We start from the raw sequence: 27,297 nt of genomic DNA on the forward strand, positions 1-27,297 counted from the left end.
GAAATTGCTGTGGTGGATAATTTCATAGAACAGCAAGTAATAAATGAGAGGGGAAGTTGTAAACTCATTTTTCTCTTCATTTCCCTCTTTATATAATCCCTGCCTCACTGACTGCGACAAGGTTGTGTCTGGCTCTTCTTAAAGGCACCCATAATTGGCTCTTCGCTGCCACATTGTAGTAACGCCATGTTGAAAATGTCCCGATCACACTCTAATAAACGCATCAAAAGATCTCTAACTCGTTAAGCAGCGAAGGCGCTCTCCTTCATCCATACAGTACATCTGTCTCGCTCTCTGCTCTTCTGTTCCTGCCTCCTAGCTATTCACTTTGTCTGAATGATGCTGGTTTCAGTTCCCCTAATTAGCCAGCATCTACTCCTGACAGCGAGCTCTCTAGAGATTCAGGATCTGAGGATCTCAATGAGAATCTGACCCGACTTCAAAGGCCAGGCTGAACAACAAAGCTTTTTGCTGCCGATACAGCCACTTACACCTTTCAAGTAACACCAACCTGCGCCTCTGCAGTGGCCACTAGGGACCAGGGCCTGAGATAGGAGGGCTGAATATATGTGCTTGTGTTCAGGGTGGATTGAGGTCCCAAATCTCATCTTAATCCAGTCACTGCTCTGGTATTTCCTCATCCCCTCCATCCTTCCGGCACCCTCAGCCTTCTCTCCCAACTCTCCTAACACCAAGCAGGGACGAGCAGCTCACTTCTGCTGCTGCCCTCAGCTCCTGGACAGTAGCGGAATGTGTTCTGGCTGATTTTAAGGCTGGAGGAGGGTTTGGTGGGACGGGGGGACGGGGGACGGGGGGGACGGGGGGCTTTAAAATTGAGTCAAGATGCTAAGTGTTGAACGTGAAATTGGTATGAATCCATCAGCAGGTGTCGAGGTGCAGCTGTGCCTGCTGTGCCAACCCATGATTGATGAGGGACGGGCAGGCGCCAGCAGAGCCTCTGCTTCCTATGCCATGCACGTCCAACTCCGGTGATGGAGCACTCGCACACACAAAGTCAAAATTAAGAAAAGAATGCGAGAGAGCACAGGCTCTCAGCAGCCACCGGCCGCAGCAGCTCATCGCAATTTCATGATGGATTCAAATATCCCTTGTGGCTAAGGCCGCGGCTACACTTGTCCTTTCAATACGACTATTGTGACCGGATGCGTCAGATCGGAAACTCAGCTGTGTCTGCATTTGTGTGTCCACACTTGCAACTCCATACGACCTGCCCGACCGGATAGTAGATCGGATAAACCCATTAAATGTCCTATAAAGTCTTCATTGCTGCTTACTCTTCCTCCCTTCAGTATTAGTACACTTGATTTTATTCGAGAATAACCGCTGACAAAGCTCCGCTTATTTGGTGATAAATACACTTAATTTCCTATAAACTCTTCACAATAAAAGCCCCGCCATTACTACAACAGCTTAATCTTCCTTTTTTTTTGCAGTATCAGTAGACTTGTTTTATTGAAGAATAGCTGCTAAAAAAGCGTTGCTAATTTGGTGATAAACACATGAACACCTCTAATTTAGTCAGCAAAAGCTCTTGCTCCAGAGGTGGGGAACTCCCGTGTGGGAGATTATGCATTGCGGGCCAATAAAGATATGATATTAAAATAACAACATGATGCAGATAAGGGTTCCTCCCTTTTGTTACTATGGTGTAGGTATACTTCTTTACACTACTTTGGTCCTGTATCATCTGTTTAAAAGAGAGTAACGCACTGTAATGTTGGACCTACGGTCATAATAGACACACACATACACTGAAGGATACACAAAGTATCCACAGGTATACAACCCTAAATAAGACTTGTAATTGCTTGGAAGGATTAGCTCTGTTTCTGTGTTAGGCAGTTTAAAGGCAGCGTTCATTTTCTATCTCCAATCCTGTTAATTGGCCATGCTCACTTTTCTTTTTTCATGTTTCTGTGAAGTATCATTCACACAGAATAATTAGCAATCACAAGTTGCCTCGTGCTGCCGTGAGTGTCTGGCGTGGGACCAAATTTTGCACTCATCAGCACAAAACTACAAGCGGGTGCAAGCGTGCAGGCAGCTACTGTAGTAGCCCACTGTGTCCTGCATAGAATGCAGCTACATTATAATAATATCGCAGCTTTAAAATCAAACAATGGCTATATCTCTCCTGCTCCCCTCTGCTTCTACTCTTCTTCTCTCTCTCTAGTCTCTTCATTACTGTACCATCCAACAGAGATTGGCCCCGAACTGCAAAGCAAACTGCAGCACACACAGTTGGAGAGAGAAAAAGGCTGCAAAAAAAACAAACAAGCCTCTCTGCAGCAAAAAAGAAAAAGCTGCTCCAAACAGAGCTGACCATGGCTTCGGGGGAAAGTGGATTTGGCTTTGTTCATATCTGAAACAACTAATATAAAAAAAAAGTTTCAACAAGAACAACAAGATTACATTTGCATGGAATTAACTGTTGATTACATTTAGCATTTTGCAATGAATGCAATCAATGTGACACAACAAGGGTATGAAAAGAGCAATCTGGTCTGCTGACTCACCATATCTGCTGATGGAGCTGCGGGATATGCTGGCTGAGGAAGGGATGTTGTATGATGAGGTCTGTTTGGGCACCAAAGCCACGACGCAGCGGTCTGACACCTGCGTGAAGAGACACATGTAACATGAACCTGCTGGCATCATAATGGTGATTTGCACATTTTAAATTAGACCGGAGTATGGGTGTTAATCCTGAAGAGTTTATTTCCTATGAGAATAAAAGTAAAGGGGTAGATTACGTGAAGGAATGTAAGGCCCTTAGTGAATAATCCCGTAAACAAAAACACATCCCAAAAACCCCTGCGCAAACCCATCCCCTTCCTGTCATATCTGTGTTCCCTGCTGTTCTCTACCACAGCCCCGTGGCTTTCTTTCAGCAGAGCAGAGTGCTGTGGCTGCATGATGGCTGTACTCAACATGACTGTCATTGTCATCCCCTTCACAAACATCAGAGACATGATGTAAGCTTTGGAACCGGGATAAGACGTTAAGAGGGAGCGAAAAGGGAGAGCGAGAGAGAGAGAGAGAGAGAGAGAGAGAGAGAGAGCGGAAAAGGGAAAGAGAGACTGTCAGAAAGAGAGAGAGAGAGAGAGACAAAGACTGAAACGCTGAATGTCACATCTCGTGTACACTTCGCACCCTTAAAGAAAATGGGGTGCGCAGGTATAATAATAGCATTAGAGCAGCACGGAGTCAGCGTCAAAGAGGAAGACGAAGAGAAGCAGCTGTGTAAAAGATGGTGTGTCATGAACAATAGACAGACACTGGGGTTCACCCCCCCCCCCTGTGGTTTGTATTTACAAAGGGCTCTTGGCCCTGTGTAACGTCACTTTAGATAAGCTGAGAAAAACTGACAAAAACGACAATAAAAAGAACAGTTTTTAAGACACTTCTTAACAGAGATCCTTCATCAGTCTAACAGTGTATTTAAGTATTCATGAGATTCAGTTTAACTATATGATACCACTGTTTGTACTATGAGGAAGAGGGGGAACTCACACCAGCGTTGACCACGGTGAAGATACAAATGTTAAGGAAAGATAGTTGCGCACTCCAAGCCACGATGCAATAGATATTTAATTAAATAAACCCCTGTTTGTACGCCAGCACAACCCTGTTTTACAAAAATGTAAAACATAGCAAACAAAACTTGTGGTTCTTCTCTGAAAGCCAAAACAACAAACAGCTTGTTGGCTGGCATTTACAGCCCACCCCGAGGAAGGATTTCTGCTTCAAACCTACCAAAGGAAAAAAAAACTGACGAATCTCCAGTGAAGATATAAACAAAAGGCAAATGCCAAAAAAAAAATACCTCAAAGAATCTATAGAGAAACAGAAATGTATTCTTTTCATTTGCTTTAGAGGAAATGGGCTCCTTCCCATCCCTTGTTGGAGAATAAGCTAGTGGATGTTGGGATGAGCCTTTACAGAGTCCCTTGTTTGCTCTCTAAACCCAACCGCCTCTCATCCTCCCTCAGTCTGGTCCTCAACCCCTTTCTTCCCCCACTCTTCCCAAACTAATCTCGCCTGCGCTATTAGTTGGAGTTGCCATCTGGCCTCTACTGTCCTCGCAGGAGAGACACTTGAAACTGGAAATGAAATCTGGAGGAATCCTCTTAAAAGATGCAACTCTGGCTCCCCGGCTTCATGGAGGGAAATGAAAAATGGTCTTCCTAACCCCCTCCCCCTATCCACGACCGCCATCTTTGACCCTTTAATCTCTCACCTCGCCTCCTTCTCATTTGTCTCCGCTTTCCTAAACCTAATTTCTAAGGCATCTCCATACTATAGGCTCTTCTGGAGTGATGATGCGCGGACCAACTCTGATACAACAACAGTGGAGACTTCGTGACGTTTCACCTACTATTCATGCGATACATTTTCTCTGGGGAGCATGAAATAGCTTCTCTGCCCCCCCCCCCCCCCCCCCTTCCCTTTATGCCTCCCTCCATCTCTTTCTCTCTGCTTTTTCTTTTTTCAAGGCTGACAGAGAGGATACAGCAGAGATGGGTCCTTGTGATAAAGTAAATGATTGAAGGCGTGCAGATTCGCCCTTCAGGGATAATCCAGTGTGGGGCTGATAGTGGGCAGGTGTGATAAGAGCTGTGGGCCCTGCCTGTGATAAGACCTTCCATTAGACAGTGCAGAGCCGACCAGACGGCAGAGTGTGGTCAGCCCCTATCTCTCTTTTCTCAGCCCTCTCCACACAAACCACAGCCCTGGTCCCAGCCTGTTCCCCCTCCGTGTCCCATCTCAGTTGGACTCGTGCCCCGAGATCATGATGCTTATCACACCTGTCCACTCTGCCCAGTAGCTTTGAAACACACAACCTGCGCACATGTGCCCATCTCGTCAGCAATGACGGAATTTAACTCTCGCATTGGTGAATCTTTCTAAAAGTTAAACTGCCAATCTGCTGGCAATTTAATGGAATTCAAGCCGGGTTTTAATCAATAAAATGTGTCATTAAAGTTTTTACAAATACTACGGTTGTTGCTATTGGAGATAAGATTAAGGGCGCAGCTGCAGCAGCGCAGGATTAATCAAATATGTCTCTCCTTTTCATTGGGGAAACACTATTCTTCAAATATTTACTCAATAATCATCCTGCTAAAAACCTTCACATAAGAGTCCCGCAGGAATAAGTCCCAAAACACGGAAACTAGTGAATCTTTTTTGCACTTCCAATTTCCTCGTCTCAAAGTCAATGTTTTTTTTTTTAATGAGTTTTTGGTTAGATGCCTGAAATACGTTCTGTGGTTAACACAAGCTTAAGAAATTTAACATTTTGTAACATAAAATACCCCTCTCAAGAAATTTGAAGCTTTTGCGTGCGTCTTTAAAAAGGCGGTTGCTAACAGGTGGCTAAATGAGACTACTAGTCGGCCTTTGGCTTCGTGGTGGTCACGTGAAACCATGCGGTCGCGTTGTAGTTTGTTTATAGCCTAGCGCCTCAGAAATACGTCATCCCTGCAGCACTGTATCACCACCTGGCAGAGATCTGGATTCAGATTTACATCGGGGACCAGTGGACAAAGACAGACTCATGGATTCATGAACGGATAGCGATGTAGTAGGATCCGTTGTGTCTGGGGCTGTTGAAAATAGCCCAAAAAAATGCCCCAAGTGATGTCTGCAAGGTCTGTAACAGGATCTAGCTGGCAGGCTCTCCTGGTGTGGTCATCAGTGTCTGCTCTCCCTGTTCCTTCACCGCAGAGAAGAGGACAGACAGAGGTCACCAGGCAGCAGGGGATGGAAGTTTCCAAACAGACTTTTTTCTTTTTTGACGCAGTGAAAGAGGGAGCAGTCTGCCGTGAACTGTCACTTATTTGCACATTAGGAACAATATTCCAGACAAAACACACACTGCCCATGTGTCCCTGCAAATTGATGTGGCAAACAAATATTAATATGCTGGTAAAGCCACACTCCACCTGCCATAAATCAACACTTTGTCAAACATCATCAATGTAATTACTCTCGCGCTGCCTTTGGATATGATGCAGGCCTGTTTGCAATTTGAATCATCATAAACAACCTAAACAGTCTGTCAACTTCACTTCATTACAACGTCCTGTTCATGGGGATTGTTAATGCTGCCTCTCTCTCTCTCTCCAAAGTGACTCGTGTGGCGGTGGCATCCCTGCTTGCTGCCCGGATGCTGTCCAGCAAGAGCAAGGTTTGCACTAACGTGTCTCAAGATGACAGAGACGGGGGAGGTGGAGAAGAAAGAAGGTGTGATGAAACACTTTCCTTTGACGGGGGTGGAAGATTAAACAACAAAAAGATCCAAATCAGCAATCAGCCAAAAACTCTCCAATCTCAACAATCTTTCATCTCAACTCCCGTGTTTGTCTGTATATAAGCATGTGCAATGTGGATATGTGCTGCAAGTGTGTGTGTGTGTGTGTGTGTGTGTGTGTGTGTGTGCACATGCACTGTGTGCATAAACTGAGTGTGCTGCTATCTTCCCCTATCTTGATCTATGCACAAAGACTGTAAAAAATACAGAAACAGAGAGAGTGGGAGGATGAGAATTTAGTTCCCTGACTGTGAACGCCAAGGCGTTGAATAAAGATTAAATAAAGATTCTGAACTAACTTTAAATGTGTGCATTCATGTTTTTAATGTTGGTGTAACAGGGAGCTAGGAAGGTGCGCATTTCCATATCCAGGTTATGTAAACCATTATTTCCCATGTGGCAGGGTAAATACCCGATGGGGTTTCTTGGGAGGCTGTGATTCCTATGAATTGTAATGCCTCTGTCTGGTCCCCGTGTCTCCTCTATGGGAGCATTAACAAGGTGATGCTCGGTCTCACTCTGCGTATTTCAGAGCCCATTTCAATACGTCCTCTTTACCTCTTCCCACTCCTTTTTTCTTCAAGCTTTTCCCTCACTCTGGGGCTTAATGAGCTGTGCTCTCTAGCTGTGATAGGCAGCCAGATGTGCTGTTGCAACTGCCAATGCTTGTGTGTGACGCAAGTACACCAGCTCACACATTGCTGGCCATTGCCAGCTCATCAAAACAGTAACGATGCACAAGTGTGTCTGTTGTCCCATCCGACTCTCATCTCTCCTACCACCAACTGTCCTATTCCTCAGTGCTCCCTCCCTTCTTCTCTCTTTCCCACGTTGCCCCGCCGGCATCTCTTCTGTAGTTGCACAGTGTCGGGCCTTATGTTCTGCGCAGGGAACCTCAGATGCGTGATCAATAGGAGTCTTTAGATCTGCTATTGAGCGAACGAATAAGTGAAGCAGCAACATGCGCGTTACCGTGTTCCCCGTAGCATCTCCCTTGGCTAACGATGGCAGACAAACTGCGACGCAAAGGATTGCAAAAAAAAACCCCCAACAACAACAACAGAGAAGCCCATTATGGTGTGGAGGTGGAACATACTGCACTGCTTCATCAAGCACTAAAGCACTGCTGAGACCAGAGAAAAGGTGCTCAGACCTAGAGAGGGAGAGAGTAGGAAATGAAGGCAAAAATAATTGCACGTCAGTGGGCGACAAGGGAAAAATGTAAAGAGGGTAAGGAAAAATATAAACAAATGAAAGGTGAGGACAGAAAGGAGAGCGACAAGGGAGGGAGGACAAAGGGAAAAAGAAGCTGCATGGTGCCAAGTCCTTGGTGAAGGACACTATGATGTGTCCCTTCTTCTAATGACTCCTACATCTGTTAAATTATTCTGCATACTCTGCTGGGTCAGTAGTTCAGAATGACCCCCAGCATGAGGGCTTGAGCCTCATCGTACCTCGTCCCTTATTTTCTGCTCCTATATGGAGCTTCATCCCTTGGCCCCACAGCCCAAGTATCCAACCCCATCACTCCCAGCCACAGCTGCATCTCGGCCCCGGCCTCTGCTCTTGACCAGGTAGCCCAGAACCGAGCCTCATGCAGTCTTTAAGCAGATGGTCCCCCCTGGTTGACTAATGAGAGCTGGCTGAGCATGTGCTGCGAAAGATTCATGACCTGCTGAGAAGGCTGCCTTCTCATTCTGCCCTGCCTGTTCCTTTTTTTATTCTTTTTTATTTCTCTTTATTATCTCATTCTGGCTTCCTCTAACTCCCTGCTGCTCTCCCTTTTTTCATTTAGAACCTCAACAGCCATAAATTTCCCTGAAAAATGCAGAACTAAACTTGTTCTCAGTTTTCCTCCTCTTTAGCCTTTCACTTTCCTCTCCGTTAAACAGGGGGAAGCAGGTAAGCCCACGGGCCCTAAAATTGCAGGGGTGTGAATCGAGGTTCTACATGTGAAGAGGCAGAAGTCGGCAGTCACAACAGGTCTAATTGTTGCCAGCATAGGAGTCAATGGGGCAGAAAGAGAGAGAGAGAGAGAGAGAGAGAGAGAGAGAGAAGAGAGAGAGAGAGAGAGAGATGCTGTCCTCTGACTGGAGCAGCTTCCTCTCTCCAGGGAGGAGGGAGAAGTGTCAGCTGAGATGCTGAGAGTTCATCTCTCCTGCCACCTGTACAGTAATTGTCCTCTATTCTGTCACTTGGATTACACCAGGCAAGGGCATGCAAATGAGGAGCTGAAAAATCGGCTGCTTAAAAGTCAAGAGCGGGAAAACATCAAAGTTTGGCAAGCTATGTGGTACAATTACCATAATAAAAGCAACAGCAGGATTTGAACTGAAATAAGCTTTTTCTTGGAAAAAGAAAAGTGAAGTTTGAGAGTTAATTAAGGTACATTTCATACGAAAGCAAGTATATTTACCTGATAGTGCATCAGAGTGTTGAGTCTCTTCCAGTCATTTTCTATCTTGGTGGTGATGTCTTCGTCCTGCAACACCACCCGAGCCATTCGCCCCTGGCGCCACTCTGAGGACACAGACACATTCTAAATTATACACAGCTGCTTTTGCAAACTATTTTGCCACAAAGAATGTTATTTGTCTTGGTTTTCCTGCGGAGAGGTTTGGTGTCACGTTTTAAACATGTACAACTTGAAACCACCATGTGTTCAAGACGCACATCTGGTTTGAATGAACATGTGGGTAATACTGTGGTCTGCATTCAACGCTTTCAGGACCAGTTACCTTGCAAGGCAATTGTGAAGTGTGCTAAAATAAACCTACGTTCTCACATCACACAAAACAAACTCTTTAAACACTTCCCTTTCAAACCTCATTCACCTTTCAGTCGGTGGAACGTCAGACTACATGAGTCGCAAAGAGAGCTCTCTTCACACATTACCCAGATGAGTCGATATCAGCAGCCGGCGTTCTCGTACGGCTCCCGGCAAGCGCTTTCCTCTCTCAGACTTGGATTGACACGCATCTTAATTAAACATTACACAAAAAACGATTTCAAGATGTATATGCAGGCAGCCTGCACGCCTTAATTGGTACTTGCGTCGTGGAAATGGCGTGGAAATTAGCATACGCCACAGTCGGCCCGTCGGGGTCAGAAAGAAGAGAAGAGTGGAGCAGACGAGAGAGGATGAAAATGCTATCTATGAGGAAATCAGCTCCTTTGAAAAGGGGAACATTGGAAGCAGGGGGGAAACAGGTGGAGGCTATAAGCAGCACTGATGGAGGCCAGTGGCTGACGGCACCTTGCGGGTTAACGAAATGAAATGAAGCTTAGCGGAAGTTCAAACAGGAAGACTCTCTTTACGCTCCATTTTTATTCATAATATCTCTCTCACCCTGTAATTACTCTATCAGCTGATTTTGGGCGTTCGCCTTAAGTTAACTAACCAGATTCTGCACGGTTTCCTTAAGCCAATCACATCGTTGCTGTCAAACTTTTAAAAAAATGTTCTCCTCTCTGCAGCTGTCAGTTGTCATTGCGGCACAATCAGATGTGAACCTCCTCCACCCCAGTCACCTCCAGTGGGCATCACAGTCATGCTCCTCATTCATCATCGGATTGCAGCAACTCCCTTCATCAGCACCACCACCATCAGTGTCTGGACTCCAGGGAGATTATGCCTTATCTGACCTCAGCATCACTACTCCTCTATTACTTCAGGATGGAGGCCAAAGACTTGGCACTATTCATTTCTTACGCATGTTTAATAAATGACTGTTCATTCTAATGACGTCTCTCCTGATTGAAATGATAATTAGGGTGTTGACGTGGAAGTGGACAGCCATTGTGGCTCTCATGCTGGGAGTGATCATTGATTTTCTCCACTGTTGACTGGGTTTTATTGCTTTGTGCCTCTGCCAGGTGACCACATGACAAATCTCCGCCTGGCACAACATCCTCTCGAAGCTGTCTTGCTAGGGAGGCACCAATACCGATATGAGGCCGAGGCTCAAACAGCTGGATCGGGTATCTGTGACAATGGGGCCGATCTATTCAATTCTATGTTTACATACTTTACACATTATATACTGGAATTTAAATTCCTGTTTAAGTTTTGACCAATTGGTTGCTGCATAAAAAAGGTTTACACTTACATTTAAATTTATTTTTTTTTACAATTTATTATTTTAACAATTCAGTAAATTAAAATCTATGTATTTATTTGTTGCATTTTGTTGCATCAGCCCAGCCTGATGTTACCGTACACATAAAGTAATTATCCCAGTTATTTCCACACAGTGAGCCAAAGTGAAGATATCGGTACTTAAAACAGTCAGGTTGTTGCTTTCCAATTTTAAACTACGCTCTTCGGGAAAAAAAAAACCCCAACTGAACATCCCACATACATACAAGTGCATACAGGAATGTACAGACCAAATCATATTCAGGGCATCGGTGAACGGGTGAGAAATGGATCGAGGAGAACAAGAGAGAGGACAGTGGATGGACAGAGAGCAATATTGTGAAGTGATGGCCGGCGTGCTGATTTGCCACAAAGCGGGAGGGATCCTTTTGTTCTCTCCACCCATGTGAAGTGAGAGAAAACGAGAGGGACGGGGAAATGAGAGGCAAGGTACGGACAGGCGAGGATGGAAATGGCAGACCGCGTGGGAGTGGAGCCCGGCGTGGGGCTGGCGAGCCCGTCTGTCAGCTCTTACCTGGTCGGACAGCCACGTCACTGACGCAATAGCACACAAACATACAGACATGCACACTTCTCTATCTCGATCTACTGTGTCTTATTGGCACAACCAGGCAGCGGAAGCAGCCAGACGGAGGGCTGCAGCGCACACTGTCAGTCAGCTTGATAGAAGACCTGGCAGCAGCTAACTGAGGCTGGCTGGCTGGCTGGGCTGCTGGAACACAGCTTTTATCACACTAATGCACTGATAATCTGTACACATAGCTAGGTTTTCTCCCACTGATACATTAATCTGTAGGTGTGAAGGACTTTAAACCTGCCAACTGCATCTGTGAGCATCTGAATTGTTTGTGTGTGTGTGTGTGTGTGTGTGTGTGTGTGTGCGGGTTGTTGCAAGTGTGTGTTTCATACCGAGGTCCATGTCGACGGCACGTGGACGCTGAGAATAGGGCATGTTCTTGTAAACCGCGTCCAGTATCTTCTCCTTCACTTGGGTGATGGTGTCACAGTTGAGCACCTTAACCGGAATCTCTGGACTGTTCTCATTGTCTGGGTTCACACAGTTCAGGGTCTGGATTGTACAAGTGGGGGAGAAGGGCAGCGAGAATAAGACAGAAAAAAAAAAAATCACAGAAGGAAATGATGAGCGCAGGAAGAGGTGTCCTGCTACGGCCGGACTTGGGTCCAGCTTGAGGCTTCGCCCTCATTAGAGTCTCCTTGGAGCATGGCAGGAGCTTTGAGAAACCATTTCCGCTCTCACTGGCATCTCAAAATCTAATTTCACACCTTCGGCGGGACACCAATTTCCAGCTCTGCCAGGGTATTAGCACGTAATGAGCTAAATTCCCAGTCAGAGCAATCAGAGCATTGTCATGTCACATGCTGGCTGCGTGAGTGTGTGTGTGTGTGTGTGTGTGTGTGTGTGTGTGTGTGTGCATGTGTGTGTAGAGGAGGCTGTTTGGTGTGTTCCAATCTCCACAGCCAGCTACCCTGATGTTGGACCAACACTGGAGCCAGTGGGATCATTAGTTAATTTTCTTCTCATACAGCGAGGAAGAAACCCAACACAGCAGAAACAGCTATGCTATCTTGAAAATGATTTTTGGCGAAAAAGAAAAAGAAGAACTGTACGTGTGCATGTTATTAGAGCAAACAAGTTTGGGCTTTTGTGTACGTGTGTGTATTTCACACAGTCAAGAGCTGCCTGTACTGTACAGTAGTACGTCTTATGGCTCCACCTGTGTGTTTGAGCGTATCTGTGAGTGTGACGTACCAAGGTTTTGTACTCGATCTGCTGGCGGATGAGCTTGTCTTCACTAAGGGAGTAGCGGGCCTCTCCAGTGATGGCGTCGATGGGCCCCTTTTCCATCTGCTGCTTGATGGCGCAGTACAGCATGAACAGAGGCTCCCCAGCACACTCCTGTGAACACACACACACACACACACACACACACACACACACACCCCGACAGACACAACCCACAAATTCACACATGAGAAATCATCACAGCGTAAACACACAAAAAACTCCCTAGACCGAAAAACACCTAACCCAAAAACACATAAATATCTGATCACGTGCAATCACACTTTTAATTTAGAAAATTAAACAGATACCCAGGATGGCTTTATATTTGTACATGTCAACACATACAAACACACACACTACATGTGTTGCTGCTTGGTGTACCGACCTTGAGGAATTTGTGGAGGAGGAAGGCGAACCAGTTTGTAAGCATCTTCTCTGCAACCGACTCCGTTCTGAAATCACAAATATATATATATATATATATATATATTTTTTTTTTTTTTTGAAATGGGAAAAGCTAAATTGAACTCCATTCTTCCTCTTGATATTCCAAAACCTTTAGATAATACTAGAGTTGCATAATTCATGAGGTCATGTGCAAGACTTCATGGAGGTTATCTTGGCATCCTGGGTGGGTGCATCCTGGCGTTTGGTTGTGCTTGTGCAACTCTGTGGTCACAGTGAGTGAGCAGAAGAGAGAGGGCATCTGTGTGTGCGTGGACATGTTAAAAAGAGTGTGTGATTGAGTATGCCTGGATGTGAGCGTGAGATGCGTGTGTGTGTGTGTGTGTGAGTGTGCGTGTGTATTCACGTGTGGTTAAACACGGCGGGACATCAGCAGCTGCGACAAGCCTCAGCTGTTGAGAGAGACGAGTGCTGTCACAGCCAGGTAACGCCTGATCACAGCCAAAACGATCTCCTCTCTTCCCCTCTCATGTCCCTCTCTTCCACCCTCCCCTACCTCGCCTCCCTTCCCAGTCAATCACACACGGAGCTACAGCTTGCTGCTGGGCTTGATTGGGCATGAAAACACACAAGTGTGCAATGACCTCTCGACTGTTTCTACCGCAGAGCACATGAGAGGACTGTGTGTGTGTGTGTGTGTGTGTGTGTGTGTGTGTGTGTACCTCGTTTTTGATTCCTGCTCATATCTTTTTTTATCTGAATGCTAGACAAACACCCCCCCACCCCCCCACCTTCCTCTGCCTCATTAGCACCAACATGGAACAGTAGAGAAACAGAGGTTGAATTTAAAAATAAAAAAAATAAGTAAGGCAGAACACCAAACAGCCAGGTGGGAACGGTTAACTAGCATGAAGCACAGATGAAAGGGTTAGTTCTGTGCAGCTCGTGTGTACAAGCACCTGAGGTGAATAGCAACAACAAGCTCAAGCTTGCTCTTTTGCGTTCCTCGTTTGACACCAATAACCAAACTGCTTTGGATTGGAAATTCATTTTACCGGCCCGCTTTTGGTCCACACACCATCATCGCTGGCAATACTTCGGGCTAGCACTAGCAATGCTGCTACCATCTACGCTGGAAGTCAGTCAGAGTTGGGGGTACTGAGAGAAAGTCAGTCTATATAATAACGTCGTACTAAATGATGCTCGATATTCATGTTTTACTTTAATTTGAATGGCCAAAATCATTTATGTTTAATGGTTATTAACAAAATTTTGCAATAAGCTTCAGGGTCCCCCCTGTGTTTGTAGAAAGCGTAAGTACTGTGCAGCTGTTGGGGTACATCATTTTCTAACAAACATTTGATTATTCTGGCAATGTTTGCTTTGTTAACTCATATTCTGTAAATCGCAGATTAAGAACACAGAATATTGTTTTATCCGTGAGTTTATCAGTACTTAACATCCAACATTAGTGAACAGCCAGTTCCTACCTGGCATCAATAAATTACAGCAACCTCGTGCGTTGGCGTTGGTCCGGATGTTCTCCAAGTTGTTTTTACACAGCGCAAAAAACGCGCCGCATTGGCTGAGAAAACCCAGATTTTTTACTGTATGTCAAAGCAGCTACGGCAACTACAAAGTCAACAACAAGGAGCTAATGCATGACAACTGCAAGGGGAGAAAGAGACAGTGTGGTGGTGTATGGATGACCATAAGCAGGTTACTATTATTTATAATGCTGGACAGTGAGGATACAGTTCATACAGCGGACGAGAGAGGATCTACCGATGCACATTCACACAGGGCAGGTTCACACACACATATATATATATATATATATATATATATATATATATATATATATATATATATATATATATATATACATATATATATATATATATATATATATATATATATATATATATATATATATATATATATATATATATATATCCTATGCAGTTCAACTGTAAGCCTACAGAAAAAACAGCCTTAGCGCCCCACTCCCCACGGCAGTGTCTACACACACTAATCACAAGTCAAGATGCCATGTTAAAGTGCCACATAAATGACTGAGTGTGACTGCATTTGATTGTCACCTGGCAGCAAATATCCCTCCAGTTGTACATGTGTTACCAATTCAAATGGCAATGCATTGGAAAAATAAATAAAAAATGACCTTCTGTAGCAGGAAATCACTGTGATTACTCTGGTGTATATGATAAAGGGCCTTACAGCAGTGCTGAACAGGGGATTAGCAGGAATCGAAGCAGCCAGGTATTAAGGCAGGCTGGAAGGCTTTCGTCTCCTCAGAGCTAAATAGTGCCAGGGATGATTATACCTATTCAGGCTCTAAATGGACCGAAAGAGAAATTATGACCATTATGGAGATAATTGCGTGAAGTCGTGTTCGAGGGCAATAAGCAAGAGTCTGGAACCGAAACAGAAGTCCCTGAAGGATTGTCTGAGTCAGGGGAGGTTACAACAGCTACGATTTGAGTCACTGAGACAAGAGAAAGTGTCAATCATTCTTCCTGTCTCATTAAATTGAGATAGAGCGAGACTTCTTCTCTCTCTCTCTCACTTGCAAATACAGAAGTCTCCTACAGTAGCAGGACAGCGGAGCAGAGGTTACGTTTTTCTTTTGAATGACGCGTGGCAAGAGTTGTGATGTTGTCTCCCATGCCAGGAGGCTATTCCTCTGAGAATGTGACGAGCGGCCGGTCTACTGGCAGCTCGTCGAGAGGATGGAGAGCTGGGTGACAGCCTATTTGAAATGCGACGTGCCAGCGGGGAGGGGGGGGGGGGGGGGGGGGGGGGGATGTAGATATTAGTTTCCCTCAGTTTCAGCTACAGGATGAGGGAGTAAACATTGCTGAGGAGCTGTAGAAGAAGCGCACGCTCTTGTGTGTGTGTGTGTGTGTGTGTGTGTGTGTGTGTGTGTGACGGGTCGACATCCTCTTTGGTGGCACAAATACAAGGTCTGTGCTTTTCCCCTCTTTGTCATTCTGACATAAACAAACACACAGGTGGGAGTATACATGGATAGATAAAGATATACACATACAGAATTCACAAACTGAACCTTGACAATGCAGCACAACAAAAAAAATTAATTCGAGTGCCTGAGGATGTATTTGAGGATGCCGAATAAACCTCGATATATTGTGGATCTTCTTCTTCTTTTTTTTTTTTTTGTTGGACAATACCCCAAATCCCTCTGTAATTGCCCTCCTTCTTTTATGAGAATTCACCTCTCTTCCCCATGCTTACCATGCGCCCCTCCCAGCTTGTATGAGACTTGAGTGTGTTAGAAGTTAATGGAACCTATTAAGCATTTTAATAAGCTCAGCAAGTCCCGAAGAAGGAAGTCAAATAAAGCCTTTTTTTTTTTTTGTGGGGGCTGTGCTGACTCCCCCTTAATATCTCTCCTTTTCAATGTTGGGGGGGGGGGCACTTTGTTCTCCTCCTTCTCCTTTCCTTCTTGTCCTCCTCCTCATCTGCCTCCACTTCCTTCTATCTATTAATTGAGTTTCATTAATGAACATCAGGATTTCATTATCCCACATAGTGTTTAAGAAGGGCCTCACATTCCCCCTCCCATTTCTGGTCTCCTAATGGCAGCTCGGGTGGAGGGGTGGAGGCGTTGGGGGGGTGGGGTGGGCTTTATTAGCAGGCTGTGGAATGTCTTTCAATGAAACTAATGCCAAACACAATACTCCCACTCTTAATAACTCTGTACTCCATTGCTCTGCATGGGCGGAAATCTCATTACAAAAATGCTGAGGAGAAAAATAATACAAGATTGAAAAGTCTCAAGGTGATAGAGGCAATGTTCTGTGATTCCATTAAAAAAGCATTATAAAGAAGAGAAGGAAACTGGGTAAAGAGAGCGAACTTGAATGTTGAAGATGTAGGAAGAAGATGGAGCGAATAGAGAATAGAGCTTGAAAAAGAAGTGGCTTGCTATTAAAGAATGTTCCGGTGTGGCGGGGGTCATCATGCACCAGAACAGTTTCAGTAATAATGGACGGGATGAAAGACTGACTGTGAAATGACAACAGACACGAGGAAGGTTGGGATGAGCAATGGAGAGGTAGGGCACCGAGAGAAAAACGAGCGCGAGAACATATTTCACCAATGTAGCGGAATACAATCCAACACCATGAGCCGCAGCATCAGTTCCACTTAGCGCTCCGGAGATTGAGAAAATCAAACACATTGTCAAAGCTTAGATGTTGCTTTCAAAAAGCTTTTAGGAGAACGTGAGTGTCTGCGAGCTAAAAACGTATCCCTATCAAGACAAAGAAAGAGGAAGGCATCACAAATCGTTAAATACCAAAGAGACGAGAGTTTCTTCTGAGAAACACGCCTCAGAAGAGCATGAGTGCACCCTTCAAACGAACTTAACTGACTGGGGATATTATATCTCCGCTGCAAAAAGGCAAGACACGGTACATGCCAGAATTTGTTTTCACTAGGCTGGTGGGATGGATGGTGAAATGGGATCTGGCACTTATGGATGAGCATAATAGGAAAAAGAGTATGCGCCACAGACCAACTTCAACATAACATATTACAGACTTCTTCTCCGGCATTAAAAAACATCAAGCCGACCGGTTACACTCAGCCAACGACGCGAGCCAAGGTCTGCTGCACTTATTGTAGTCCCAGTAACTACTATGCGGTTAACTACTTCCATCCTGCTTAATATGCCAAGAGGCTTTTCACACGCATTCATTTTCGTTCTATTATATACGACTGGCGACTTTGTTAATTTCTCAGAAGTGGGGACAGACCCGGTTGGTGTCATTCAGCTCTGGCGGCCACGTTGCAGAGGGAGAGCGGCGCAGCTGCGCCCCGCGGAGGCTGCTAATATTTTCGGCTAAAGATACTAACTTGCACAAATCTCAGTCAGATAAATGATTAATGAGTCAGACTGGACTAACATGTTTGACTAAACAACCCCTCTGTCCCTGCACTCTGTCTGCTATACTGGGGGATGGAGAGGGACACTTTCCATTCAACTTCTTTCAGGAGAAAGAAATGTCATGAAGCCTGTGAAACGCATATATATATATATATATATATATATATATATATATATATATAAATAAATATGACCTACCGTAAGCATATTAGGTGCTACTAAGTCAAATCTACTGTCAGAAAATGTATCTGATCTTGACGGACACTTAAGATAAGTGAAGAAGAGGGATGTTATTTTTACCAGCCATTTTATTCAATCTACCTTTAGCCCTGCAAACTAGGTGAGAAAGCCACATTCCTCATTACTTTTTTATTACAAATCTCAAATGATTATAGCCCATATCTATAGTTAGGACTCTATATTACAAGAAGAGTGTAGCAACGGCAGACTGATATAAGTCAATCTAATATCGCCATCCTCAATAAAGTGTAGTTAGTACAATCGGTACATCTTCCAACTGTAAACGCTAATATATTAAAACAATATTATTAGGACATAACCTGCCCATGTGAGAGACGTGTGAGAGGAATACAGATAAGGGGCATGTTGGAGGCATACAGAGGTGTTGAGAGGCAGACAGAGACGCAGTGCTAATGCTAATCAAGAGTTTACATGCAGCATCTTCAACGTACCGGCCAAGAAACTTGGAAAACACTCCGTGGAAAGCATTCAGAACCTCCGTTTAATTTGCTGAATTATATGTTCACTAGTTGTTGAACTGTAATTCTGTCATCGGTTCTAATACTCCTCCTCTGCTCTGGCTTTTCCACATTCTCAACTCTTCCCCTCATGTTTTCCTCTCGTCTTCATTCTTGTCCTCTGCTTTCCCTTTGTGCTGTGGCTAGTGACGGCATCCCAGTCCATCTTCTCACCGCACTGAACGGAGCTAAATAATTAAGGGCGCTTTGCTTCGCTGGAGAAACCACATTGCACCACGCTGCTGCTCTGCCATAGCTTCCCTCCGCACCGTGTGCACATATACATTATACAGCATATACTCTAAACCCTGCGTACTGTAAAGCTTTCAAGATGTTACCAGGTTGCAGTCAGTCCTTGTATCAAAATACCTGTCCATTAATTTGAGAATGAAAGCGTGTTTGAATCCCATTGCCATCTAAATGTAAAGAAAAGATAAAGAAGGGATTGTGTCTGTAAGGAAAAAGTCTGGTAATATTCTAGACATCTATTCCCATAAAGCACCAAAAGAAAGCCAAAAACAACAATTCATTTATCTTACTAACATGTATTGCCCGTGTAGCCAAAACCTAATATTCATTTGCTTGTTCCATAGAAATCTATAGTTGACCCCAAATCACCTACACTAACAGAGTTTACTTAGAGTCAACACCCACATTCACCTCCCTGCTGCTGCAAATAGTCACAAGAAAATCAAATCTGCAGCCAAAAGAATACATTTGCTCTTTGCTAAAAGGTACAGCTCCCCGCTGTTTTAGGAAGTTATTTAGTCTATTTTTGTTTTTTTTCATGAAAGTATTTGTTCATGAGCTGTTTTGATATATTAAAGTCTTTAGAAAGAACAAATGTGTTTGGGGCCACGGACATATAGAATATTGCAAGTCTTATCTTTTAATAAACAACCTCTTGGACCCAAACTACACAACACATTAAACATGGTTTACTACTGCAGGTCACTGAGGGATCGTGTGGATAACATGCTAACACACCATGACAGATGGAACTATTTTTGCATCTTCGTCTGTAATACTTGTGAGATTATGGCTTTCTCTTAAAAGGTCTGACATGCTAGCTTGTGGGCATAGTCCCCTCTAGAGACACGCATTCAATGACAGCTGAGGAGCAAAGGAAAGCTAAGTTCTTTGATACGACTCAACCCACTGTAATATAAATGAGAACAGGAAGAGGGTTGGCTGACCTCAAGGTTCTTCCTGTATGTTGGCGCTCTCCTATAGCCATGTGAACTCGGCCCAGCAGGGACTGTAAGCTTACTAATAATTCATTTAGAACAACATTCAGAGTGACCCCTACTTTAGCTAACCAGTCTGGAAGGGCATCCGGCATAAAAATCTGATTTCCAAACCGGATTACCGACTTCAGAGAAATAGAAGATCCGCTGTGGCGACCCCCAACGGGAACAGCTGAAAGAGGAAAAGGGCTGACGGAAAAGATAAACGCGAAATTGCAACAAATCAGAGGCCAACAGCCTCTCTCCGTGACCTGCACAAACACAATTACTGCTTTGAGACGTGCTTAATTTGACTGCGATTGCAGACACCTGTGTGTGTGTGTGTGTGTGTGTGTGTGTGTGTGTGTGTGTTCATGTGTGTACAATCAGCACGCCGGCTTGACTGTCGGCTTTTTTTCTAAAAAGCCAACGAGGAGGACAACAACAGCAAAGAGCCATGTCAAATCGATAATCCCTTAAAAAATAAAAAAAGGGATACAAAATTTGTGAATTGTAAAAACTACGGGACATTTAGCCTCCAGGCTGCAACGGCAGGACCCGAGGATTACGTACCACTGTGTTCCTAATGAGAGAGGATGGTGACAACGTCAAAGTGACGTGGGGCCCTGCTGTCATGAGAAACTCACAGCTTAATCCAGGTCCATTTCATGCTGCGTCGCTTTAGTCCACTTCTCTGTCTTTTCAGCCTCATTCTCTGTTTGCTTCGTGGTCTTTTCCACCGAGCGATTATTTACTCTGACTACTAATGGGCGGGTTTTCAAATAGAGAGACTAAGGGAACATTAACATGAGAAGGAAGGTGTTGTTTGAAAGTACAGCGGCTGCCTGCTCTCTTTGTCTCTGCATATTAGTCATGCAAACATAATCAAAATCATGTCCAGAGCAGTCAAGCTTTCAGAGAGACTGTTCACAGAACTGTGCCTAAAACATCCTGTCCCCCTTTTCAGCCGACTATTGTGAGTCCTTTAACCCGTTCTATGCCTACAGAGCCACCAAAGCAGCTGAGGACACTTGGACAAGGACTTGGCAGGTATTTAAAGTTTCAGCACATCACCCTAAATCCCCCGGAAAACAAAGTACACTGGAGAGACAGAGGGAAAAAAAACGAGAAGAAAGTTACATCGAACTGTTTCTGAATGTTTTATAAGGACCCCGAGCCTGGAGGATAAGTGAGACTGACATTGGCATTGAGAGAGAGCAGGGGAGGGACAGAGCGCGCGAGAGAGAATACGGAATTATGCAGAGAATCAAGATGTTTCTCATGATGCGAAGAGTGCTTGCCGTTTATCTCAGTATACTGTAGATGTACCGTTAGCACTCATTACGAGCCTTATTCTGTGAAGCGTCGACGGAGGAACACTGGGGAAAATCAGAATGCATCCACCCACAAGAACAAGAGAGAAGAACATACAGCTCCAAATGAATCCCCATCCATCTGTCTATATGCATCTACATCCTCCTACAGCCTTGTGCTTCTTTACATGTTTTTAAATTAGGACTGCAAAACTATCCTCGGAGAACACGATCACATATTTACCGATATTCAGTGATACATTAAGTTCTCATTCCTGGAACTAATCAAATCAAACAACTGAAACTGTTTTGAAGAGCATACAGTGTTACTGAGGATTATGGGATTCCTCGGAATATGATGATGTTGTTTGTTTGTATTAATTTATGTTAATTCACTTCTCTTTCTACTTTTTAATCAATCAAAAGTCAAAAGAGGAACATTAATGTCAATCAAATTAGTTTTCTTTGTCAACTGAAGTAAAAAGGTTTTTGAATTTTTGATGGTTTACGCTGATCTTGAGGTGGTGGAAAACTTTTTTAGGGAAGGCTGGGAACAAAAAAGATTTTGTTGTTTTCTTGCTATAACAAGAAAACAACAAAATCGACCTGTATCGGCTTATTTTGGCTCATCAGATATCGTCAATTCGATATTGGCGGGATTGTGCCAACCTAATCGCTCACTCAAAACCAACATGCGCTCCGAACCGTGAGCTGTGTGATCCCTGTGCGACGGGACATCTTCGTGTGCTGCGTTACCTGCGCAGCAGCAGTTTGGGGTGGTTCTTGCTCTCCAGGTTGCGGTCGATGAGGTCCGACAGCAGGTGTTTGAGGACGTCGGTGGCGTACTCCAGTCGCCCCTGCAGGGCCGTCATGATAAGTGAGGCCACGTTGCCACGGTCCCTCATGGAGAACGAGCGCTGCATCTCCAGTGTTCGGATGAAGGTGAGCAGGAACACCTTGTTGTTGATGAGCTGTCCGAACAGCTTCAGGGCCTTCTCCACATTCAGCTGGCCATTCCCTGACACCTGGACAGAAGAGGGAGGGGGAATAATGCGTGTTAGTGCTAATGAGATTCCAGCACTAATTTGAATAACAAATGTCCAGTAATAACTTGAACAGCGATGAGCTGAATGTGTTTTGAAAAGGATTGTTGCTCTTCAACTTTCATCGTGACCTTGTCTCACAGAAAATAAAGATTATTTTTCAAAGGCACCAAAATCCTCACTCATGTTTCACTCAAGGCAGACAGAAGTTCCTACTCATGGTGAGTAACTGAGAAGATCTTAATCAATTATTGACCCGAGTCTGTTAAAAGGCATTGTACACTGAGTTAGCTGCCGTTTCACTTTCAACTCAAATGTCAAATAACTTGCCTGAGTAACACCAACCCAAAGGGACAAAACTCACTTTCTTTGTTTGAGCGCACGTTGCTGGTTTTCAAAAGTTTGAGAATCAAAAAATGGGTCTTTTTGGAAAAAAAAAAACAACTAATAAAAGAAACTTGTCACAAGCTTATGCGGCTCACTGAACGTCACTGTAGTAAGAAGTGACACTTTGATCTCGACCACACAAGGCTAGTCTGATCTGAACCGCCATCCCTCTACCTAACCATGCAACGTGTTCCCGGTAAACCACTATCATCCTGCATCACACACAATCAACAAATCAAATGGTGGACCTCTATCAGGATGAATATTTTCATCCTCTGGACTGTGTTCCACATAAAATAAAACTAATTTCCCAGCACCCCTCTGGCCCCATGAAGAGGAGCGAAAAAGTGTTAACCAGCCAGTTTTTCCTCCCAATGGAGAACCCCACAGTCCTGCTTGAGGATAGGGAATTATTCAGTTCATTACCCCTCATACTGCAGCCACTGGTGGATGAAATAGCCATGTGCTGGGACCCTGTTTTCCATGAGGGAGCTTGCATGTAAGATGTATATATGTGTGTGCTGCCCAGCATAGTTGGCTATATGTGTGTACGTTTGTGAGACCAGAGGGTAGAAAGGATAAGTGGCACACTGGTATCCTTTTCCCCTCAAGCACTTTTCCCGCTTATGGAGCTTACCCTGCAGAGAGAGCGGTGAGGGCAGACACAATCTACTCCTCTCTCCATATCTCTCTTTTCACCTCAGTTTGACTTTCTCTTGCCCTTTCTTCATGCATTTGCTGCCTAGTTGTCTCAGTCATCTTCTTTCTGATATCTCTCTTTCTTGCCCTCCCGTCTTTCTCCCGTTACCTCCAGTTCTCTGAGGACAGGATGATCCTCTATGCCGGGGAAGAGGACCCTCATGGCGTACGTCCTGTAGTCCAGATGGGGGATACCAGCTCTGTCCAGGTCACTGGTCAGCTCATTGATGTCTGTCTGCAGCTCTGCAAAGGCTGGGAGGGAAGGGAGAGAAGAAAGAGAGACGAGTTGGAGGAAATACTTGAGACATCCAGCATGAGAATAAAACCGTTCTTTAATCCCCGGGGAAGAAATATGTGAATCCTTCTCATATTCAAAGTGTTTACTGCCGTTATCACGAAGCTGACAGTTAAAGCCCAAGATAGTCTTCATGTCAGAGAAACTCAATATTTCACATCTCTCCCTTAAAAAACACAGACCTCACTCTCACTCTCCCTCTCAAACACACGCTTCGCTTTCTCACTCGATTTTATCTACCAGCCAGTAAATTGGCTGTAGCTAAGGCCCCAAAGAGTGTGTGTCATCTCAGTGTGAGGCTGCAGGTGAGCACTAGTTAATTGGCTCCATCCTGACTGACTCCTGTTCAGGCCCACGGCTCTGTTGCTCTGTTGCTCTGCTTCGCCGCCCTTGGGGAGGCTCCCTGTCTGCAGCCTATCACAGGAGCAGCAGCAGTCCCCTACGACGCCATCTCCAACCAGTCTGAGCCCTTACGTCCTGGCCCCTGGCCCCCTGCGGCTCCTGGGTTTACACACCAACACATGGGCTTACAGGCACACATGGAGAGTGTATACTCATAAGGAGGAACCCAGGTACCCATCTAAATCCACCCTGCAGGGGCATTACACTCCTGGCCACTGCTAATGGTTAAAACATTAATCTTTCCTTTCCCAAGGCTGCCTGTGTGTGACTGATTCCCCCTGTTTGCCTGTCTGTCTATCAGTCTGGACCATCCTTGAAGTTTGCTGCAATAGGATGTTTCTTTTTTTCACTGCATAATAACATTGGGAGAGCCGATCAGGGGTGGCTGGAGGAGATATATAATGTCTGGCTGATGAAATCCCCCTTAACACTCTCAAACATAACAATTCACACACCTCAGTTTTGTCATCTCAGGCAGTGGTTGCACTTGTCTTTTCATTGCGGCTTTTTGTGATCGGATGCGTCCGATCAAAACTCAGCTGTCGCGTACGTGTGTCCACACATTGCGAGGATTGTGCGCACATGCTGTGCACACCTCACCGAGGTCCGAAACTCAATGCGAGTCAGGCCACCTCGGCATGTTGTATGGCTGATCGTATCCCAAAGCGTGCAAGATCCAATCTTGTAGCACAAAAAGTTATTGTGTTTTTGGGATGATCGGATGACAAAAGATGCATTGAAAAGACGAGTGTAACCACGGGGCTCAGTGATTGGCTATAATGACCCCAGTTGATGACATCAGGGGCAAATCAGCAGTGTATATTTGAAAGCATTCATATAAAACTGAATGCTGCAACATATAGAGCGCTCTTTGTGAACTGCTACTCGGGAGTGATGGCTCGGGGTCAACCTGTAGTTATCTGTGTGACCACCCAGTGCAGTGACTTGAAAAGTCAAAAGGTCAGACGGACAACTTTGCCCTCTCTTTACCCTGAGCCGCGGGCGAGGAGTGTGTATCAAAGCCGCTGCGTGTTCAAAACCGTCGCGATGTCACTGTCGCTTAACGACATTCATTTGTTCACATAACGCACAGGTGTAAAGACACACACACACACATTGCATACAAAGATAAATGTGGAATTACCCCCTCCGGTTAAGCCTGGCGTGGCTCTCTCTCTGGGCAGTGGTTGGGTTAACACTAACGAGAAACACTCTATTCACGTGTCAGTTTGTGTGCGAATCTGTATCCAGCATGCAAACTAGAAAGAAGTAAGAACTCACTACAAGACGGGGCCGCATGCAGGGTTAACCGACTTAAAATAAGTGTTGCGATATATAACCAGGATGATTCACTGACCCAGATTTAGAGAAATTTCTACTGCATTATTTAACACACAGACTACCAGTAATTTACTTTCTGTACTATAGGCACAAATTATGCCTGTTATGTGATTACAGTCTGCCCAAGTGAAATGCATTCATCAGCCCCATTCAGCCAAATGGGTGATGGAGTAGCCTCTAAAATTACTGGCTGCAAATGGATCAAAGCAGACCCATAATCGCCCCCTACAATCTATAGTCTAACAGTAGGTTGTTACACAGCGCTGCACTTGGTCTGACCGCTGACTCTTATACTATTCTAAATAATTACCTTCTTTGCACTCTAGGGCAACTCGTGACTCCAGGTTGTCCATTTGCATCTGCAAGCGCTTCAGGGTGAGGTCATTTTCGCGCGACTTTCGCTTGTAGGCGATGAGGACGAGGATGACGATGATGAGGAGGAGGCCTCCGCCGGCGGCAATGCTGACAATGGCCGGAAGGGTCAGCAGGCTGTCAGACATGATGTGGACGGCACCAGGAGAGACGTGGAGACCACCTACCTGAACCTGCGAAGAGAAACACAAATACATAATGGACGTGCACATGGCCATTAATCTCACAGAGGAAGACGCATGGTGTTAAAAAAATTATCTGATTACTAGTCTTAAAATCGACATAACTGATACACAGCAATGCATCAGCCAAGTCTCCGAATTCCTGCAAAAAACATAAGTAAATATTGGCAGCTGAAATTGATACTGAGTGCAAACACACCTACATGCTGACATTGAGAGGAAATAGTCTGGGGCTTGCACTCAATAAGCGAACAGACAACTAAAAATAATTGCCATGGATTCTGGCCGAGCCTTTTGACAGCTAGAGCACACTCATGCTGGTCTCCCTTTGACCTCTTTTTCTTCAGTTGAATGAACAATGATGAGAGCATGAATAATGAAGTTTAGAGGCCAGCTATTATGAGGAAGGAACCCGCAAATTCGGGGATTGACGGAAATAGAGTGGAAGAGGAAGTTATGAAATAGACACTAACAAACACACAGCCCATTTTCCATACTGACCATGACTTTGTATTGTCCGGTGAGGTTGGGCGGCTCACAGAGCAGCTGGCTCTCAGACACAGTGACAGAGCAGGGAGTCTCTCCGATCAGCACGGTGTAGTTAAGCTTCACCCCTCCTGATGCTGGGGGGACCAGGTTTCTACCCTGTGGGCATGCGGAGATGGACACAGGGGTGTGGAATTGGGAGAGGAACACAAAAACACATGTTGGGAATGAAGACAATTTAAAAAAAACCCACAAAGCCAATATATTCCCTTAAAACACTGTGAATAACATCCCTAGGTTTGGGCACAGCTGCGGCCAAATTTGACTCCATACTGAGATCAAACAAGGTGATATATTTCACAGTGGCGGCAAATGGGGACAGCTGGCAATCATGAAATGAAGTATATTCCTCAATCAATTCAGAGTCAGGTACAAGGCTTCTTACAACCAATATAATGAGAAAAACTGACATCCTGAGAAACAAAGATTGAGCAAGAAGAGGTGTCTGTGTTTTGCCCAGAAACACTGCGATTGTGGACATAATCTACGAAATAACGTCATTCTGTATTGAAGAAGACTTCAATATATTTACAATGTTTACTGAGGTAATAAATTAAGTGAGAAGTAGGGTCATAGTTGACCTTCATAGCCAGTAGAAAGCATGCAAGCTTAAGGCACATTGGCTTCCCTTCTCACAACCAGAAGTTGCGGTGTGGGTTGAGCCAGTAAACGATCTGTAGATTTAAATACTAATCAGTGGTTCCTGTACCTTGAGAATGATGGGTGAGCCTGGTTTTTGCTCCAGGACTCCATTAGTGCTGAGGGGCTCAAAGTAAGGGTTTGGGTAGTAGAGGAGGTTGGTGTTGTTGTAGACCAGCAGCGCCTGGACGTTGTTGAAGATGAACCCAAACTCGTCTGCGTGCTTTACTGTGTCCAAACCTGGACTGTACTCTGCCATCAGCGAGGGAGCGAGGCAGCTCATACTGGTGGTGTTCAATACTTTACACACCTAGGGAGAATGAATAAAGACAGAGAGAGAAAGAAATCCACTTTTTAAGATGGTACTGGGCATATGTTGCACTCAAACAGTCTACACGTGCTAAGAACACCCTGAAATGAAACAAGAAATGAGATTCAGTCATCCAGGATAAA

General features: G+C 44.8%; 1 protein-coding gene across 1 annotated transcript in view; it reads right to left on the reverse strand.

Moving 5' to 3' along the window:
* plxna2 (plexin A2) overlaps positions 1-27,297 on the reverse strand; it is a 179,012-nt gene that overhangs the window by 7,230 nt on the left and 144,485 nt on the right. Inside the window, exons 19-28 of the mRNA XM_068733107.1 lie at positions 26,915-27,154; positions 26,161-26,304; positions 25,416-25,650; positions 23,177-23,319; positions 21,695-21,963; positions 12,689-12,755; positions 12,268-12,414; positions 11,406-11,565; positions 8,754-8,857; positions 2,538-2,637 (exon numbers count right to left, since the gene is read on the reverse strand). Of these exons, the coding sequence (XP_068589208.1) occupies positions 2,538-2,637; positions 8,754-8,857; positions 11,406-11,565; positions 12,268-12,414; positions 12,689-12,755; positions 21,695-21,963; positions 23,177-23,319; positions 25,416-25,650; positions 26,161-26,304; positions 26,915-27,154 (1,609 nt within the window). The remainder of the gene's footprint in view (positions 1-2,537; positions 2,638-8,753; positions 8,858-11,405; positions 11,566-12,267; positions 12,415-12,688; positions 12,756-21,694; positions 21,964-23,176; positions 23,320-25,415; positions 25,651-26,160; positions 26,305-26,914; positions 27,155-27,297) is intronic.

This window comes from Cebidichthys violaceus, unplaced genomic scaffold, assembly GCF_023349555.1.
Source record: "Cebidichthys violaceus isolate CVI_PGR_0920_01 unplaced genomic scaffold, fCebVio1.0.p SCAF_6, whole genome shotgun sequence".
In the NCBI taxonomy this organism is placed as follows: Eukaryota; Metazoa; Chordata; class Actinopteri; order Perciformes; family Stichaeidae; genus Cebidichthys; species Cebidichthys violaceus.